Genomic DNA, 20,505 nt, shown 5'->3' with positions numbered 1-20,505 from the left:
TAGAGATAGGTTTTAGTCTTGCTTTTGCGGACATTACACCGACACTAACCCAAGGAGTAAGATAAATCAAATGTGTATAGCTATATATATCCATCCTCTTCCAAACTATACTTCAGGTCAGAGGAGATATCTGAGCTTTAGCCTGGTCTAATAATGCTGCAAGGTTACATGCCAATTTGAAAGACATCATAAATCACTGCTGTTCCCCGTGTCAGGTGCTGTTGCAAATTTTCCAGGTTTCTAAACCACTTATCTTCTTTTTTCTTTTTTTTTTTAAACCACTTATCTTCTTAAAAGCCTCCTCTTGTTTGACACTTAAGTTGGAAGAGAACCTCAAAAGGGAAGGAGAAACTCTTGATATAACAGGAGACGTTTTACATCCGAGAATGCAGTAGAGTGGTTTGTGAGACATAACATTATAAATTACAATTATTAGTAAAGAGACCTGTGATTAAACTTTCCAGTTTACCAAATATACAAATTATAAAAAAAAAAAAAAGCCATTAGATCCCCAAAGGGTCCTTAAACAAAATTTTAAAATTTGTTTGGCAGAATGCTCACGTAGCAAGCACCCTGTTCATATTAACGAGGAAGCAGACTTATTATAACTCTTACAATGAAATGTCTACAAGGTATGTGATATTTAAAATCCACCCAAATGGCACAACATTGTAAATGAATTATATTTCAATAACTAACTAACTAAATAAAAGCTACCCAAATAAATCATGAAAAATTGGAAAGCAAGCATGGGGAGCCACTCAGGGGTCAAGACGGGAGTGATGCAGGGGGGTGATCTATTCCTTACTATTCCCCAGAACAGAAATTCTGACAGAAAGAGATGAGCACTTTATGAAGAAAATGGGTCATGCAAGAAACTATCAACGACTTGAGGGAGTGAAAGATTGCAATTGATTTTTATTCTAAACTAGGACACCTGAAAGACGTTAGAAAAACATACTGCAGAGTGACAGGGCAAGAGGGGACAAAGGAAAATGTACTACAGCGTTCCCTAGATGAGAGGTGACAAAGGGTTGGGGTGAGGGAGTGGAGGCAAACTCAGTGACCACCTTAGACCCTTACTGATTAGAAAGTTTGAGAAGCATAGAAAAGTTCACCCATGGGTGGGGCTGGTGTGGCACAAGGGAGGTTAGCCGTGAGTCTGGAGACTGTGAAGATTCTTCTAGGTTCAGGTTGCTCAATTTCAAGCCACCTCCCACCCCAGGGATAGACAGCTCCAAGAACAGAGCCCAGGAAGACACGGAGAGGAGCTGCCAGGAATAGAATCCTGTCACAGACTCGGAGACACTTGGTCACAGCCCTGGCTGAGAGCCTCTCACCTTTGCTCCCAGGTGTTCATGACCAGCTCCCGCTCCCCACTCTCACAAAGCAGCTTCTTCCCACCCTCCGCTTGCCAACATTCCTGCCCTTCCTGCCTGTAGGACTCCTGTGACTGGAGCAGACAGAGCAGTTAGAGAAGAGGGGAGGAGGACCCAGCAGTGTCAGGAAGCTTCCCGAAGAAGCTGGCAGGGCTCCATCCTCAACTCCCAAGAATGTGTCACCAAGCCAGAGCCAGGACGAGGAGTACCAGCATCTCCTGGCTCCAAGCTTAGAGCTGACACTGTGCCTTCACTACCTGCTTCTATTTTTATGCCCACAGCCTCCTCTCCCCACCCCCTCCCTAAATGCCTACCATTCACAACCTTCCTTACTGCCTAGGAAACTGGCTTGTGTGTGGTGGGTGCTTAATTAGCAAATGTATGATAAACTTTCTCACATCGCATTTTTTTTTTTCTCCTTTTCTATAATTAGAGGGACTCTGGGTCCTAGTTTACCCCTGCTGTCCCAGAGTAATTATTACAACCTTCCTTTTCACTCTGTGAAGTGTCTGGGTAGGAAATATAAGTTACATGGCCATCTATTTATAATGCTTCTTCTATGAAGCAGATCAAATAAGCATGTTCCCTTTTCAGGATGATAAGACTAGACAACATGGGATAAAAGGAAAAACATGATTTGCATGTTGAGGAAAGGCAGTGGTAGAGTTCTTCCTCTATCCCTTAGCATGTAAGTAATCTTCTCCAGAAGCTTCTTGGAAGTCAGTGTCCGTGACTTGAGCACAATTAAGAATCTAGGAGGGACATCCCTGGTGGCGCAGTGTTGGGAATCCGCCTGCCAGTGCAGGGGACACGGGTTCGAGCCCCAGTCCGGGAGGATTCCACATGCCACGGAGCAACTAAGCCTGTGCACCACAACTACTGAGCCTGTGCTCTGGAGCCCATAAGCCACAACTGCTGAGGCCGCATGCCACAACTACTGAAGCCTGCGTGCCTGGAGCCTGTGCTCCACCACGAGAGAGGCCACCACAATGAGAAGCCTGTGCACCGCAATGAGGAGTAGCCCCCGCTCACCACAACTAGAGAGAGTCAGGGCGAAGCAATGAAGACCCAACACAGCCAAAAATAAATAAATAAATAAATAAATAAATTTTTTAAAAAAAGAAAATATTTCATTATATAAAAAAAAAGAATCTAGGAGACTCATGTACACACTGTTATATTTAAAATAAATAACCAACAAGGACTTACTGTAAAAATAATAATAAAGACATTTTAAAAATAAAAAATTTTAAAATAAAAATTTTTTTAAATTTCCAACTAACTTTAAAAAAAAGATTCTAGGAGATTTAACGAGTGTGGGGAGAGTTGAAAATGAGCTCTAAATGTTCAGTGGAAGAATGGAGTAGAATAATAGAATTCCATGCTGAGAAAAATTCTGTCACAGGTATGTCTAGAGATATGACACAAAGAAACATGGGTATTCCTAAAGAGTTATTTTTGAAATAACTCTTTTGAATAAGAGTTCAAGAGAAATAAGCATTGATAAATGCAACGTAAAATAATTCTGAATAAATTGGTATATTTAATATTTCAAGTTTGAGATCTTGACTGTGTTGACTGAAATAGTTTATTAGGTTTATACTAAACTTTATTGAAGAAGTCCTTGTCAGAAGAGTCCACATTAGTTACCGTAGCATAGAATTCCACACTGAGATAGCTTAGTTTGAGGATCATGTATAGAGATAAACTTTTAAATTTGCTTTCCTTATTTTCTGGGATTAGGCAAAAAGTAGGAGACTGAAATTGTACAGGTCTAGAATAGAAAAACTAAAAGGAAAAAATTACCAAAAAATTACTCAGAAATTGCCTAAAAAGCATCTTTTTTGAGGAAAAGAGGGAACAAGAACTAACACTTATTGAACCGTTGTTCTAGATACCTAATATGCTATTTCATTCAGTTCTCGCTACACCCCTATAAGGCAGGTATTATTTGTACATTTTCCAGGTTCAATTCCATTGTTCAATTTTCCAGGTGAGAAAACTGAAGCCACTCGGTGGCATCTCCAAGCATCAAACTCAGGGCACACCACGCTACCCTGAAACCCACCTCCCCATCAGACTGACCTAAAGCATTGCTGTCATGCCACCCTGACTCTCCGTCTATCATAGGACCCTATAAGCCTGTGAAATAGCCACAGCAACATGTGTAGCTTTGAGATATTGCAAAAGCTTGGAATCTCACAAATGTAACCAGCCATGTTTCACTTTGTATAATTACAATCCTATAATACTGATCCTAAAACTGTAAGTATGAAACAGGAGGTCCTTCTACTGCTTTTCCCTTCTTGTTGCTTTCCCATTTTGCCCCCCTTTACCTCCTAACTTCACAGCTTAGAGCAAGTGCTTAACCTCAGGCAAACTGGCATCAAGCAATGTTGCCAGCAGGTAGGGTGATACTGGAAAACTGTTTGAAATCTTGTGGGGACCTTTTTGGTTGTTACAACGATTATGTACACCACTGGCGCTGGGAGAGATAGGGGATGAGGTAGGGATACGGTCTGAACTCTAGTGCTCAGAGAGGCTCAGCTTGGTGCACCTAATTCTGATGATTTTCAAATGTCCTACTAGAGATTCATGTTGGGAAGAGAATATATATATTCTCTTGTTTGTGTAGAACCTTATCAAGAGTTGTTCATCATTTCAGAAAATTAAGTCACTGACAGCACTATTGTCCATGTTATTTGAATTTAACATGAAACATTTATATCACTTGCTCCTATTATCGTTACATTATATAGTTCTATGAATACCTACAAATATTTAGATAACAAAAGGTAACAGAAAGGAGTCAACAACACTCAGGTGACTATTGTCTTATTCTTTTTTTTTTTTTTTTTCGTTTTTTTTCTTATTCTTTTTAAATACAAACTTATTCACTGTAAGTAGGTAAATACAAGCAACTGACTGCTTCATTATGTCTTCTGAAATAGTTTTCCCAAGTATTTGCATTGATATCCATGTTTGTTTCTAATAGTTTTTAAAATTATGTGTATAGGTAGGTATTATTGTTTAAATTTTTATTTCAGGATAAGTAAAAGTGGTGCCACAAAATATTTGTTATTACAGGGGAACTTTGGGTCCAATAAGGTTAAGAACCACTTGTGTAAAGGAAAGAACATGGGCTTTGGACTCAGACAAACCTAAGATAGAAGACGTCTCTTTGGACTGCATGATTTGCGTAGTTTACTTTTTTTTTTTTTAAGTCTTTATGGAATTTGTTACAATATTGCTTCTATTTTATGTTTTGGTCTTTTGGCCCCAAGGCAGGTGGGATCTTAGTTCCCCGACCAGGGATCGAACCCACACCCCCTGCATTGGAAGGCGAAGCCTTAAGCACTGGACCGCCAGGGAAGTCCCTTGAGTAGTTTACTTTTTTTTTTTTTTTTTTTTTACTTTTGGCTGCATTGGGTCTTCGTTGCTACGCGTGGGCTTTCTCTAGTTGTGGCGAGCGGGGGCTACTCTTCATTGTGGTGCGCAGGCTTCTCATTGCAGTGGCTTCTCTTGTTGCAGAGCACGGGCTCTAGGCATGCGGGCTTCAGTAGTTGTGGTGCCCGGGCTCAGCAGTTGTGGCTCACGGGCTCAGTAGTTGTGGCACACTGGCTTAGTTGCTCCACAGCATGTGGGATCTTCCCAGACCAGGGCTCGAACCCATCTCCCCTGCATTGGCAGGTGGATTCTTAACCACTGTGCCACCAGGAAAGCCAGAGTAGTTTATTTTTGTTCTGAGCTCCAACTGCCTCATCTATCAATCACAGCCATTTCTGGGGGTTCTGTTAAGAATTGCTATTTCAAACAAGGTAGCACAGGTTAAGTGGTAAGGATAGGTATTCAACAGTAATTCCCTTCTCAATGCTCAAGCTATGCTTCCCTCCCCCACTTACCTTTACAGAAGGCAGGAAAATTAAGATAGTAAGGGGGAAGTATAAAGAATACAGAAGGAGGGACTTCCCTGGTGGTCCAGTGGGTAAGACTCCACGCTCCCAATGCAGGGGGCCCGGGTTTGATCCCTGGTCAGGGAACGAGATCCCACATGCATGCCGCAACTAAGAGTTCTCATGCCGCAACTGAAGATCCCATATGCCGCAGTGAAGACCCGGCACAGCCAAAAGTAAATGAATTTTAAAAAAAGAATACAGAAGGAGGAAGGGAGTAACAAATCATGATCAGTACCTAATACCTAACTACACCCAGAACACACTGTTAGTATCAAATGTGAAAAGGTTCAGGAGGTTCAAGTTACATTCTGGCCCTGGATCATGAAGAACATGTTGTTAATGCAATCACACAAACACTACTACAAACACTACTACTTAATGCAATATATGGATATGTAAATTGTTCCAGGAATGGATACAGAATTATCATTTCCTCAACCTTGTTACTGTGTATCCCTTTAAGACCACTTAAAGTTAACACTGTAACTTAAGAACCTGTAGATCCTGGATTTTAGCCTTTTTTTTTTTTTAAGTTGGAGCTCTTCCTCTACACGTGGTTTGATTATCTCCAGGGAGATTTTTATACAATAGCAAATACACTTTCTGAATGCTGGATCTTGGGCCTGTTAGCCACTACTAACTGGGGGTCAGATATGTTCCTAAAAGGCAAATATTCTATCACTGACAAGGTCTAAGGTCCCTTCTTCCCTTTAACTTATCTGTAGAAGCCATAGGACCTCCCTGGTATTAGTCATGTCCAAGCTTCAACTTCCTACTCCACATTTTAATCACCAAAACTTCAAAATACTCAGCATACCCCAAACAGAAAGGCTAGAGTTTCTAAGACAGTGAGAAAAAAGCAGTTTTTAGATCCCAATCCAGAGAAACAGTGACAGTCATCCACTCTTTGTTGGCTTCCTCTTTTCTTTATCTCAGCAAGTATCTAGCCCAAAGGTATTAGCTAGTTACTTTATCTGAATACATAGTTTCAAGAAACAGCTTTAGATGCACCCCAATGTTCACGGCAGCATAATTTATAACTGCCAAGAAATGGAAACAACCTAAGTGTCCATTAACTGGTGAATGGATAAGGAAGATGTGGTATATTCACACAATGGAATACTACTCAGCCATAAAAAATGAAATTTTGCCACATATAGCAACCTGGATAGACCTGGAGGGTATTAAGCTAAGTGAAATAAGTCAGACAGAAAAAGACAAATACTGTATGATATCACTTATATGTGGACTCTAAAAAAAGTACAACAAACTAGTTAATATAACAAAAATGAACAGACTCACAGATATAGAGAAAAAACTAGTGGTTACCAGTAGAGAGAGGGAAAGAGGGAGGGGAAGAGTGGGACAGGGAACTAAGAGGTACAAACTACCATATATAAAATAAATAATCTACAAGGATACATTGTACAACATCAGGGATATAGCCAATATTTTACAATAACTATAAGTGGAATATAACTTAAAAATTGTGCATCACTATGTTATACACCTGAAACATAATCCTGTACATTAACTATACATCAATAAAAAAATGAAGACCTTTGGTTACCTTAGGTGATGGGGAGTTATTATAAGGAAACACAGGGAAACAAAAAAAGCACAGGAAACCTTCTCAGAAGACAGACTTCTTAGAAATTACTAAAAATTGGCTCATCGCCATTAAAGACACAGTATCGGCTCTCCTAGCATGAAGGACATTCTGATGGCCCTCTGTGATCCTGAAAGGACCCCAGTGACTCTGTCATCCCCAGTCTTCAGTGTTTTTTCCTTAGGTCCACTTCTTTGCTTCTGCTACTACCAACTGTAAAGAACAGATACCGCAACTAAGACCCAGTACAGCCAAATAAATAAATAAATATTAATATTTTAAAATATATATACATGGGACTTCCCTGGTGGCACAGTGGTTAGGACTCCACGCTCCCAATGCAGGGGGCCAGGGTTCGATTCCTGGTCAGGGAACTAGATCCCACATGCATGCTACAACTAAGGAGCCCTTGAGCCACAACTAAGGAGCCCGTCTGCCGCAACTGAGACCCAGCACAACCAAATAAATAAATAAATATTTATAAATAAATAAATAAATTTTTTTTAAGAAAACAGTCTTTGATTTGAAGTCATTCTCTATTCTGGTGTGTTACCACACTTTCCTGTATAATTACAGTTTTGCATTTGTGGAATCAAAATTACATGCTAGGTATGTACATTGAGCAGTAAAGGCACACATGGCTCAATACTTTTGGGGCTCTGCCACAATCTTCTCAATCAAATTCCACCTCACTCTTCTTTGATCTCTGCCTACCATATCCCTACCTGCATATTTGGTATCTCTGGCAGCATCCACCTTGTATTATCAGTATATACATACTTGTTTACTCATATGTCTTAGTTTACTCTTACCACCACTCCTATACATTGTAAGCTCCAAGAGATAGGCAGTTAGTAACATTTGTATGTATTTCAATACTTTTTACATAAAAATGACACTCCAATATTTTTAATTGAGTGCACAAGCTCTCAAGACCGTTCATACTGGAAAAGACCTTGGATCTTCTCATTTAATCCAGTGGTTCCCAAAAACATATCTGCCAACAGATGACAGACCAGCTGCCTAGGGACACCAGGGAAAAGTTAAATTACCACATTTTTCAGGCCCTAGCCCAAATCTGTAGAAGTGGGACCCAGAAAGCTGCATTCTTGGGAGTACTGACTCACAAGTCCTGAGCATAAGTAGGAGTTGTTAATTTTAAAAGGAGGCCATTAGACTGAGAGGGTTCTAATGAACTTGGCAGCCTAGGTAAGCAAACCAAAACCTAGGCCAGCAAATGCCTCAAAGTTAAGAAACCTAAAGGACAACCAATCACAAACAGCCAAGTAGGTTTTCCCATATAAGGCAACCACTTAAGCTGGAGCCAATCAAATAACTTCCTTGCTTTGCCTCTACATCTCCTCTATAAAAACCTTGCCTCTAACTCCTGTCTGCTGAGCACTCCTAACCCCTTCTGGTTTGCCACTGCCCAAATCGATTTTTGCTCAAATATACTCAATTTAAATATGCCTCAGTTTATCCTTTAAAAGAATTAACAAGGAAAGAACAGGGGAAAGATTTCCAGGTAAAGAGAAGAACAATAGATAAATGTCAGAGAACCAAGAATAGTTTCATGCTCTGTACAGGCCATGGAAGATGTCTGCCACATCCCAAATTGAAGAAGTCTCAGACTATCTGTCCTGCCCACTGTCCTCTCCAACAGGACTCCTTATCCACTGTTCATCTGCCTTAGTACCATCTACACACTGGACCAGAGACGAGCCCTGACCCACAGGCCAACGGGGCCTGCCCCACCTGTCCTGTACCCTGACTCACCAACAGAGACTCACTCTCAGGGAGTTCAAGTTTGAGACAGAGTGGGCTCACAGAAAGTACAGAAGCAAAGAACTAAAAGACAGAGAGGAGGCAATAGAGGCCTTAAAGGAGCAAAGTCAAAGGATAAAAGGAAGGAATCAGTCAAGAACACAGTAAGAAGTAGGGAGACAGGTAGCGAGGGAAGGTGAAGGGCAACTGGACTTGCTCTTGGTTCTCCAGAGTCTGAAGTTACTGCTTTCACCCAGACAGCATGAGTGATGTTCCAGCTGCCCACGGAACCTGACTGCCCAGCTACAGAGGCGATCCTGGGCTTCCTCACCTCCCCGTACATCCTAACAAATACATACATACACGTTGTCCAAGGTAACCTGAGTGTCTCCATCTCTTACAACCTGCAAGAGCCTCCCATGTCCACTCAGGATGGCTGGAGGGGTGGGAGTAGGTGAGGGACGGCAAAGGGGCCACCATCTGTCTATGAGGTAGCAGAGGCTTGGGGAGGGGTTCAGACTTGATTCTAGAGTTGTTCACACACCTACTTTGGGGGATCTCCAGCACACAAATCAACATTCTTACCCATTTCTTACCCTCCTGAGAGCAATGAGGTCTATAAGGCAGCTGGTGAGACTATCCTCCCACTTCTCAAAATGAGTCACGGTTCTAGGGGGGATGTTTTGCTGTTTTGTTTTGTTTTTTACTTGAGCTTTTCATAGAAAACAGAGGCTGATGCTCATGAGGGATAGTAAGCACACATAATGATCGTAGTATATTTAGAACTTCTCAGATGGTACCGCGCAATTCCAGAAAATACCATCCTATTTAACTTAAACTAAACTTTATAAAGGAAGCATAGCAAATGAATGGTCAATTGTGTTTCAACTTTATAAAACACCAGTCAGGGGTCATTCCTCTGCTGAAAAATACTTGGGTTACTCTTACTGCCTACAGAATAGAACCCATATAGCTTCAAGGACATTTGTAGTCTCACTACTGCTTATATCTTCAGCTTCCTCTCCTACCGGATCCACCATCTACTTCTATTTATTAAAATTTTATGGTGCAACTAAGCCATCTAGCAACTCTGGAAATGAGATTTTTAAGGGAAAAAACCCTCCCGGCCCTCAGCAAGAGATAAGTAACTAAATTCAATTCAGTGTGCTAATGCTATGTTAAGATCATGCAGTACTGGGTATTAAACATATCTAGATTGGCAGATTCACAAGGAAGGCTTCTTGGAGGAGATGACAGTTGAGACTGGAGAGGTGGGTAGGAGCTATCAGAACAAAGAAGTGAGAACATCATGAGAAAAGGCATAGAGGAATGAAACAGTTAAACATTCTGGAATAAAAAGGGGATTGTTAGGAGATGAGACTGGAGCAGTAGGCATGGGGCAGGACTAAAGAGGCAGGCAGGACTAGGAGACGTTGTCTGGCTGGTGGGGGTTATTTGTAAGTGCTATGGTCTGAATGTTTATGTCCCCTCCCCCAAAATTCAAATGTTGAAATCCTAGTGTTAATGGGTGGGGCCTTTGGGAATTGCTCAAATTATGAGGGTGGAGACCTCATAAATGGGATTAGTGCCTTATCATAGAGGCTCCAGAAAGACCATTAGCCCCTTCCACCAGGTGAGGACAGAGAAAGAAGTGCCAGCTATAGACTAGGAAATGAGCCTTCACCAGAGGTAACCATGCTGGCACATTGATCTTGGACTTCCCAGCCTCCAGAACTGTGAGTAATAAGTTTTTCTTGTTTATAAGCTACCAAGTTGGTGGTATTTTTTTAATAGCAGCCTGAAAGGAATATGACAGTAAGTAACAGGGAGCCTTGTAGGTTTTTGAGATTGGTATGATCAGGGAATCAATATTAAAATAGAAGATGCGGGACTTCCCTGGTGGCACAGTGGTTAAGAATCCACCTGCCAATGCAGGGGACAAGGGTTTGATCCCTGGTCCGGGAAGATCCCACATGCCGCAGAACAACTAAGCCCGTGAGCCACAACTACTGAGCCTACGCCCTAGAGCCTGCGAGCCACAACTACTGAGCCTGCGTGCCACAATTACTGAAGCCTGCGTGCCTAGAGCCCATGCTCCACAACAAAAGAAGCCACTGCAATGAAAAGGCCATGCACCACAATGAAGAGTAGCCCTTGCTCGCCGCAACTAGAGAAAGCCTGCGCACAGCAATGAAGACCCAACAGAGCCAAAAATTAATTAATTAATTAATTATTTTTAAAAATAGAGGATGGGTGGAATCAGGGAAACCATATTCAGGGTACCATTTAGAATCTGCATTGTAAAAATCCAGCAGTGACAACTGTCAATGCCTTCCAGCCAAAAACCACCAGGAATTCTCATTTCTAGTTTACTGCTCCTTGCAACAAGGGAGGCAGCACACCATGGAGAACCGTGGGGGAGGGTCTGAGTAATAGGGCATTAGAAAAGATTTGGGCTTGTGTTAGGTGATGTTAGGACAACACAGGTTTGCTATCAGGAAGTGGGGACAAGTCTATGACTCAGTATCTTAATAAAACTATCTACAAGGTGGGGAAAACTGTCAAAACTAAAACTGTGGTTGGTAAAAGGAGCAGCAGTCATTTATATCAATCAAGACAGGGGGATAAGAACTTCCCTGGCGGCACAGTGGTTAAGAATCCGCCTGCCAATACAGGGGACACGGGTTCAAGCCCTGGTCCAGGAAGATCCCACACGCCGCAGAGCAACTGAGCCCATGCACCACAGCTACTGAGCCTGCGCTCTAGAGCCACAACTACTGAGCCCGCGTGCCACAACTACTGAAGCCCACGTGCCTAGAGCCCATGCTCAGCAATAAGAGAAGCCACCACAATAAGAAGCCCACGCACCGCAACAAAGAGTAGCCCCGGCTTACTGCAACTAGAGAAAAGCCCCAAGCAGCAACGAAGACCCAATACAGCCAAAAATAAATAAATAAATAAATTTATTTTTTATAAAAAGGGAATAGGGAGTGCTATAATTTGGGGGGTTTTATTTTTTCTTTTCATTTTTTGTTTGTTTGTTTTGTTTTTAGGGGGTGCTGTAATTTTAAATGGAATGATCAGTACCAGCCTCACTGAGAAGGTGACATTAGACCAAACTTCAGGAAGAGCATTCTGAGAATTCCCTGGCGGTCCAGTGGTTAGGACTCGCGCTTTCACTGCTGAGGGCACAGGCTCAATACCTGGTCGTGGAACTAGGATCCTGAAAGCCACAAGGCGTAACCAAAAAAAAAAAAAGAGCATTTTGCCAAGGAGAGGTTCTGGTAGAGGCGACAGCCAGTGCAAAAGCCCTAAGGCTCCAGAGTTCAAGGAACAGCCTGGAGGCCAGACTAGCTGGAGCATGTTAGAGAGACCACGGGGCCTGTAAGCATCATTGGATTTTAGCTTTTACTCTAAGTGAGATGAGGAGCTATCAGTCTTGAGCAGAGAGATGAGACGCAGAATATATCTCATTGGAGACAGAAACTTTTGAGTTTTGCTATAAAGGAGAAATGGGGTAATAGCATAAGAGAGGGGGCAGGTGACAAGAGACGGTTTGTTGTTTTGTTTTGTTTTTAAGAAAAATAGCATAATTGCATGTTGAACATATGGCTTGAAATTAAAATCACAATTCTTGACTCTTCTGCTTCCCCAGTACACTGCTTTATTTGACTGCTCTATGTATTGAGAAGGGGCTGTATTTGCTTGATCCATTCATTCAATGAATACTTAGTATTACATCATATACAAACTAATGTAACCAAATCAAAGTTAATAATTTCTGAAATCTATAAAGTTTTCAGCTTCTGGACAAGTGTCTAACTACAAAAGTGATTTCTTAATAAACTCTTTCAAATTCACTCTTTCCCCACAATCTTTCCACATAATAGAGAATTAAGAAAATATGTCACGACACAAACTACTTGTCAAACAATTACAGTAGTCAAATATTCAAAGGCCCCTTCAACAAATTTTATGCCTACAGCTCAAGAGTTTAGTAATCAACTCATACATGAATCCTGAAATTTTTCTTTTGGCTGCGCACGGCATGCGGGAGTTTAGTTCCCTGACCAGGGATCCAACCCATGCCCCCTGCAGTGGAAGCGCGGAGTGCTAACCACTTGACCGCCAGGGAACTCCCTGAATCCTGAATATTTTAAAAGATGGTATCAAATGTTTTGTAAAAGTGTCCCAGCATTTATGAGTTAACTGTTCTTTTAGATGAGATTTACTTTTTTTCTTTTTGCTGAATTGCTCATTTAGCTGTTTAGAAAAATGATATCAGCTGTAAGGGATTTTTGCATAATTGGCCATCTGTTTCAAGGTAATGATTACAGACTGCACCCTGCAAGTGATTCATAGGTTTCGTTAACTTCCTCCTTCAGGAACCAGGAAATAGGTGAAATCCATAATTATCAGTTTCACTACAGCATCTTTTTGAGGTAGTAAGTATTTTGGTGGTTGAGTCTGAGGCTTTACTTGAAAAGATCATTTGTTTAAAAAAGTTTTGCCGGGTTTGTATTTGGAATCTGAATACAGTTACCAAGAATCCCACAGCTGCTATGTAATGAACTTGGAACCAGGAAACCTTGATTCGAATCCCAACTCCGCCCCACACGAGTCCAGCGACTCTGGGCAAGCTACTTGACTTCTCAGAGCCTCATGTAGCTCAACTGCAAAATGAGAAGACTCTTTGCCTCAGTGCTATGGTGAGGATGGAATGACCACCCTGTAGCCTTAAACGCCTCGCACAGCCAGGGGCACGTTACAGACTCCCGGCCATCAGGTCAGGCCAACTCCTTCCCTCTTTTCCTTAGCAGAGAGAGTACAGCTCTTCATACAGTGCCATTTGTATCCTCATAGCCACCTCTCTAGAGAAAAGGCAGGACTTCTGATATAGTCATATAAAGGGGGGAAACTTTCTGTTTTTTCTCCACTGACATCTCAAAAGTTTATACCACTATTCCTCTTGCTGGGGGAATGAGATGAGAAATGGGATCTCACTAGTGTGCATTTTATTTTAATAAATTACTCGTTTCAAAAGTAACTATGGAGGACTTCCCTGGTGGCACAGTGGTTAAGAATCCACCTGCCAATGCAGGGGACACAGGTTCAATCCCTGGTCCAGGAAGATCCCACATGCAGCGGAGCAACTGAGCCCGTGCGCCACAAATACTGAGCCCGCGCTATAGAGCCCGCGAGCCACAACCACTGAGCCCGCGTGCCACAACTACTGAAGCCCGTGCGCCTAGAGCTCATGCTCTGCAACAAGAGAAGCCACTGCAATGAGAAGCCCGCGCCCTGCAACGAAGAGTAGCCCCCGCTCGCCACAACTAGAGAAAGCCCACGTGCAGCAACGAAGACCAAACACGGCCAAAAAATAAATTCATTCATTAAAAAAGTTAACTATTGAGATACTTTGACATATACTATGATGATCAATACTTTATCCTGAATATACTTAACTCTTTAGTCTAGATGGAAAACCTGCATTAATGTTGATTATATGCATAAACATACTAATATATATATCTAGGGTTATAAAAATTTATGAACTTTGATAAAGCACATCAAAATACCTAATGTTTATCTTGAAATTTTAATGCAAGTCAGCGCATTGCAAACTTAAAGTGCTGAACATGGTTGCCAAGTTATTGCTGAGACACCCTGTAAAACTTGGGAAGCAATATAACTTCATGGAATTTGGAGCCAGAAAGAAAAAACCTGGGTTTAAACCCAGGCTCTGGGACTTCCCTAGTAGTCCAGTGGTTAAGACTCTGCACTTCCAATGCAGGGGGCATGGGTTTGATCCCTGGTCGGGGAACTAAGATATCACATGCCGCACAGCGTGGCCAAATAAATTAATTAATTAAATAAACACAGACTCTGCCACTTACTATATGTAATTTTGAAAATTTTCTGAACCTCAAAGCATTAGTTTCCTATCTGTGAAGTAGGGATAATAATAATACTTCTCAGGGATTAAGTGGATTGAGTAAAGTCATGCATCTAGAACTCAAAATAGTATCACATTATGATGAGGAAGACTTAATGCAAAGTAAATAAATCTGGAGTCCCTGGTTACAGGACAGATATTTAAAGTTGTCAGTTAAGAATGCTAACAAGCTCACTTAGCTTAGAAACAAGAAGATCCAAGTTTAAAATAACGGCCCAGCTTTTTTGTTGCTAGCTATGTGACCTTGGCCAAAGGCCAGACACATTGTACCTCAGCCCACTCATTTAACTGTTAGGTATTAATGATATTAGGTATTAATGATATTAGTTACAATTTGTAAAGCACTGACCATACACCAGTGCAATCTGATAAGTTTACACATGCACTCCAGTCTTTACGATAACCCTTCAAGGTAGATGTCCTTATCTCTATTTTACAAATGGCTGAAACTGAGAGAAGTTAAACTTGCTCAAGGCCACCCAGCTAGTAAGTGGTAGAGCCTGGATCCACAGTGAGGTTTATCAGTCTCCAAATCCTGTCCTAAACTACCCAATGAACTGTCTGCCACCAACCTCTCTTAGAGAAGATCAAATAACATTTTTCCTGCAAGAGCGCTTTTTGAATTGAAACGTCCTATACAAACGTGAAGTACTATCGTTAATACTCTATATCAATCTAAATAATTCATAGAATGGGTCTGTGATTTGCCCCCTCAGTGCCTGGGAACCCTGAAAGAACAAAAGGTTAGCTTCAAGATCTCTTTCATCTCCTCTTGGAATTTTGTCTTGACCTCAATTTCGCTTGAACTGACCTGATAAACAACATTAAAGAATAGATAGCCAAATGCTGCTCTGTGCCACTCAAAGGCAGCTCTCTGCACTCCCAGGAGTCCAGGGCAACAAGATCTTGTGCTTTTCCTTGAAATATGGACAAAATACTTTCTTGGACTGATTTCTCACACCTGCATTTGCAGTTAGCTTGGGTAAGTATAAATAAAAGTGGTCACATAAATGTCCGCCTAAACTAGGGCTTTGGAAATCACCCCATAACAAACTCCAGTTCCTGGCACACATGCTATCGATCTAATAAAAGCAAATTTCAGTCCCTTTTCAAGGATATGGGGTAAAATTTAGAGGGGCTTTCCCCTCTGAAATTTTTGTCAACTAGTCCCGCGTAGTTTAGTATAACTGTCTTAGTTATCCGCCCTTGGAATAATAAGCTTCCCGGAAATACCAAAGTGTTGATGACATGTGACATGACATATGCGGGTCAAAATGGGGCTTGGTTTGGTATCACCCGGAAGGCACCCCCTAGCCCGCCAATCCCGGAGATGCTCAGCGTGGCCCGCTCACCCCTGCAGAGGAAGCAGGAGGGTAAAGTCCAGACAAAGTGAAGGGTGTTAATTTGCCGAGCCAGATCTCGACGCTGGGAAGGCGCCGAAGCTGCTGAATCTCGGGTTACTAGAGCATGCTCATTTGCAAGAGGAAGAAAGGTCGTCCCGGGTTTCCCAGAGGCCAGATCGAGCCTGGAGAATGTGACTTTCTCCAGTCCTGGGACTTACCTTTTCCCAGTCCTGGGACTTACCTCTTCCCTTCCCTGTAAGGCCCTCTCGCTCCCCCTGGGGCGCTCGCAGCCGCGGACCCCACCCCACTTCGAACGTCGGGATCCGGGAAGCGCAGCTCAACCAGCCGGAGCCAATTTAAGCTTGCGCGGGGCGGTGGGAGAAGCGGCGAGAGGCAGCGAGAGGCTGAGCCCCAGCACCCGGCGCTTACCTCCGACGGCGAAATCTCAAACACGCCCGCGATCTTGGCGTAGAGCTCCTGGATGCTGGAGAAGTTCTCCACTCTGCCCGTGGCGCTGCCGTGGGCCAGCTGCGTGTGGAAAACCAGCCTGCAGGTGGGCGCCGGGAGGCTGGGGAGGCTGCCGCCGGCCGCATTCGTCTGCTCGCCCTCCACCAGCCGGGAGGTCTCCTTGGTAGTGAATTTCTTTTTTCTCCGCAGCCCCAGGGGCATCTTGCCTGGCCGAGGGCGGGGACCCACCTGCGTTGCCACGAACTGCTGCCTCCTTGGCCTGGGCCCCCGGACTTTGTGCTAAGGGCCTGCCGGCTCCGGGCAGGTGCAGCCTGGGCTGGGCCAATGGCAGAGGCGCTCCCGCCTGGCCCCGCCTGCTCAGGGCCCTCCTCCACCGAGAGGAGTCGCACCTGCAACCGGCCGAGCAGCCACCTGCCCTCCGGATGGATCAGGGAGAAGAAAAGTTGGACCCTGAGGAAGGGGAATGTTGCCTGCCATTCCAGTTCTACAAGGATCAAGCCATCAACCATCGCAGCTGCCCCGGATGGTGTGCCCTGAGGGGAATTCAGGATGGAGAAAACAAGGAAGCATTCTGTGATTTGGACACTGGCCCTAGATAGTTAAGATGCATACCTAAGGAATCATTTCAGTGAACTCAGACTCTTGCATCTTCCCCTACATAGGAAAGCACTACAATCATTAACTTGAGATGTCTGTCCTTTGTGATTAGCAGTCATCTTTTCATGTTCCACAACACGTTTTTATCCGACAAAAACACTCATATATCCTGGCTTCTCCCTTACCTCTTCTGAGCAGTTCCTCAGAGCTATCTGAGAGGCTCTCCTCCGCTATAGTCCTCAGTAAGGTCCCCGAATGAAACTTAACTCAAAACTTTTAGGTTGTGTATGTTCTTCCGTCGATAACCCACTCCCTCCTCTCATCTCCTGGCTTCTTTCTCCTCCTTTAAAAATGGCTCAATTTTTAGGGATTTCCCTGGCGGCGCGGTGGTTAGGAATCCGCCTGCCAATGCAGGGGACACGGGTTCGAGCCCTGGTCTGGGAGGATCCCACATGCTGCGGAGCAACTAAGCCCTTGCGTCACAACTACTGAGCCTGCGCTCTAGAGCTCGCAGGCCACAACTACTGAACCCACGTGCCACAACTACTGAAGCCCGCACCCCTGGAGCCTGTGCTCTGCAACTAGAGAAACCACCACAATGAGAGGCCTTTGCACTGCAATGAAGCATGGCCCCTGCTAGAGAAAGCCCGCGCGCAGCAACGAAGACCCAACACAGCCAAAAATAAATTCTAAATAAATAAATTTTGTTTTTAAATGACTCAATTTCTATAAAAGCCTTAGGATTCTGATTCTACAGAACAACACATCTTAGAATACAAACATGCTGGCCCTTCTGGTGATGGTCATAAACGTGTGGTAGGTACTCACAGACGACTGGGCCACATGCCTTCGTAACTGTATGTCTGGGCCATTGGGAATAGGAATTTAAGTGGAAGTCAATCTCCGTCTTTCTTCTCTGTACCTTACACCCTGCAAAGCAGAATTGGAAGGAGAAGTTTTGAGATTAGTGCCACATTGAATTCATAGTTAAACACCCTCAGCCAAGCCCTCAGCAACTCTCAGTAATCCTTTTTACTTTTTCCTGGGCATCTTTCTCTCCCAAACGTTCAGCACTCCACCAAGGTGATTTGCTCCACCTCCGCCCTCCTTGGTCTCTGTAGAAAACCCTGTCTCTTATTCTACAGAGGAAATTGAGGCCATTCAGTGTGACTCCTGAACTCTCTCAATTATCCACCCCTTGTCTGTAATTCCAACCCACCTCCCTTCTCCAAACTCTGAAGAAATCTCTTCTTTTATTTGACCCTTGAGCTGATCTCTTCATTCCTTGAGGATCTCTATGTTTAAGCTACCTGTTGACTCTTGTCTTTCAACTCCCCACCTGGTACCATCTACTGATGGTCAAAAGCCCAAATCTTCAACATTGGTTTCAAGTCCTCCACCCCTCCGCCCCTGCAGTCACCTCTGCATTTTCACAACAAAGCAAAACAGTCTTGAATTCGCTGCATTTCCTCAATTCCCCCTTTGCTCTTAGACTCACTGTGATCAGACTTTGCCCTCACACTTCACTGAAGTTGCTCTTACTATGGTCAGCAGTTAATCATCAGATATGATTAACATTTTTCAGTCTTACTTCACCTTTTGGAATATCTGACTTCATTGACCATCTTATTCTTAAATCACACCTCTGTTTTGGCTTCTACTGAAATAAAAGCGTACAACGTGAGGGTTCTGAGTTTCACTTTTATTTGGAGATTTACTGAGGACTATAGCCCAAGAGACAGCATCTCAGATAGCTCTGAGGAACTGCTCAGAAGAGGTAAGAGGGAGGTCTGTATCTACATGGTTTTGGCAAAGAGGGTACATGCACCCAAGCACACATCTCAGTAGAAGGTTGCTGCTAGTCATGAGGAACAGATATTTTCATAAATGGTTTTGGTGCTTTTCTAAGTATGGGAAGGCACAAGAATCCAGGTTTATAAAAAATTTCTTCTGAAAATATTTGAAGCTTTGTTCTACCAGTTTTCCCAGAGTCTTATTCCTAATCTCTGTCCTGAACTCCTTTCAGGGTGTGTTAAAGGTCAGCAGCTGCAGTGGCTAATAACTCAATTCCACCTGTGATATCAACAAATTTGAATGAATTCCTCTCTTCTTGAAGCTTCCAAGATATCTTGAGATTCCTGCACTTGTCAGGAGGTGGCCTTCATTATTCACCTGATAAGTCTGCTGGGAACCTAAGAGTTTCCAATTTCTGGAGGGATGAGGTAGAGAGAAAAGATAAAAGTTTCAATTCTGCTTACAAGGATATAATTTACCAAATTGCTGTAAGCCATAATTAGCTTAAGAGGAAATGTTTCCTTATATCTGGAAAACACAGAGTAAAAGCCAGTAACATTTCAGACAAAAAATTTTAAAAAGCATAAAAATTATAACCATATTCAGCAGTTCACTCAGTCCTATGTAACTAATCCTTGATCTCTTGTTAACAGTTTTATGAAGCCATCAGGGTTCCCATTAAAATTCTTTTAATTCCTTACCCAGTTCAGCTGTATGATCTGAAATTTATCAGAAACCTGTACTTGTCAAACAGTCCTTTCTATGAATCTTGAAGATGAAGCTTTATTTTTTTGCAAAAACATCAATACAACAGTAACTGTCTATAAATGACAAAAGATTTTAAGAGGCATAGTTAAAGATCTTATTTCAATGCAATTGACAAAGAAGCTTGGTTACTGCTGTGACATACAACATTTTAAGATAACTAGAATTATGACTGATAACATTTTGCCAGGACACACCAGATTTTTAGGAATTCCATATAATTTCTAGAACACCTGTATTAATAATATTTACCCCTACAATATAACATAGGAAGGTTTATCACTCATTTAACAATGCTTCCCATGTAATTTAACATACCAAATAAACCTAATTAATTTAATACCTCTTTTTGGACTTCCATGGCGGTCCAGTGGTTAAGACTCTGCAGTGTCAATGCAAAGGGCACGGGTTCAATCCCTGATCGGGGAACTAAGATACCACATGCTGTGTGGTGAGGCCAAAAGATAGATTAATTAATTAATTAAATAAAATTATTTTTTTAAAAAGGCAGGCTTTCCCTGGCAGTCCAGTAAGCCTCTGCACTTCCACTGCAGGGGGCATGGGCTCAATCCCTAAGATTGCTATGCCATGCAGCGCAGCCAAAAAAATTAATTAATTAATAAATTGAAATTAAAGAAAGAAAGAAAGATTTCAAAGGCAAATTCAGAAAGTTATAATACATTACTTAAAAGATAAAGAGGGACTTCCCTGGAAGCACAGTGGTTAAGAATCTGCCTGCCAATGCAGGGGACATGGGTTCGAGCCCTGGTCCAGGAAGATCCCACATGCTGCAGAGCAGCTAAGCCCGTGTGCCACAACTACTGAGCCCATGAGCTGCACCTACTGAGCCCATGTGCTGCAACTACTGAAGCCT

General features: G+C 42.7%; 1 protein-coding gene across 2 annotated transcripts in view; it reads right to left on the bottom strand.

Moving 5' to 3' along the window:
* The window catches only part of GIPC2 (GIPC PDZ domain containing family member 2), a 90,155-nt gene extending 72,684 nt beyond the window's left edge, over positions 1-17,471 (bottom strand). The window contains exon 1 of one of the 2 annotated variants that reach the window (XM_036832630.1): positions 16,437-17,471. In XM_036832630.1, coding sequence (XP_036688525.1) covers positions 16,437-16,676 — 240 coding nt within the window. In that variant the 5' untranslated portion in view covers positions 16,677-17,471. The remainder of the gene's footprint in view (positions 1-16,436) is intronic. The other variant, XM_036832622.1, reaches the window with a different exon arrangement.
* Positions 17,472-20,505: the final 3,034 nt, after the last annotated feature.

The sequence above is a fragment of the Balaenoptera musculus genome, chromosome 1, assembly GCF_009873245.2.
Source record: "Balaenoptera musculus isolate JJ_BM4_2016_0621 chromosome 1, mBalMus1.pri.v3, whole genome shotgun sequence".
Taxonomy (NCBI): Eukaryota; Metazoa; Chordata; class Mammalia; order Artiodactyla; family Balaenopteridae; genus Balaenoptera; species Balaenoptera musculus.
Note: the sequence above shows the minus strand (reverse complement) of the source record. Positions and strands in the feature narration are given on the sequence as shown.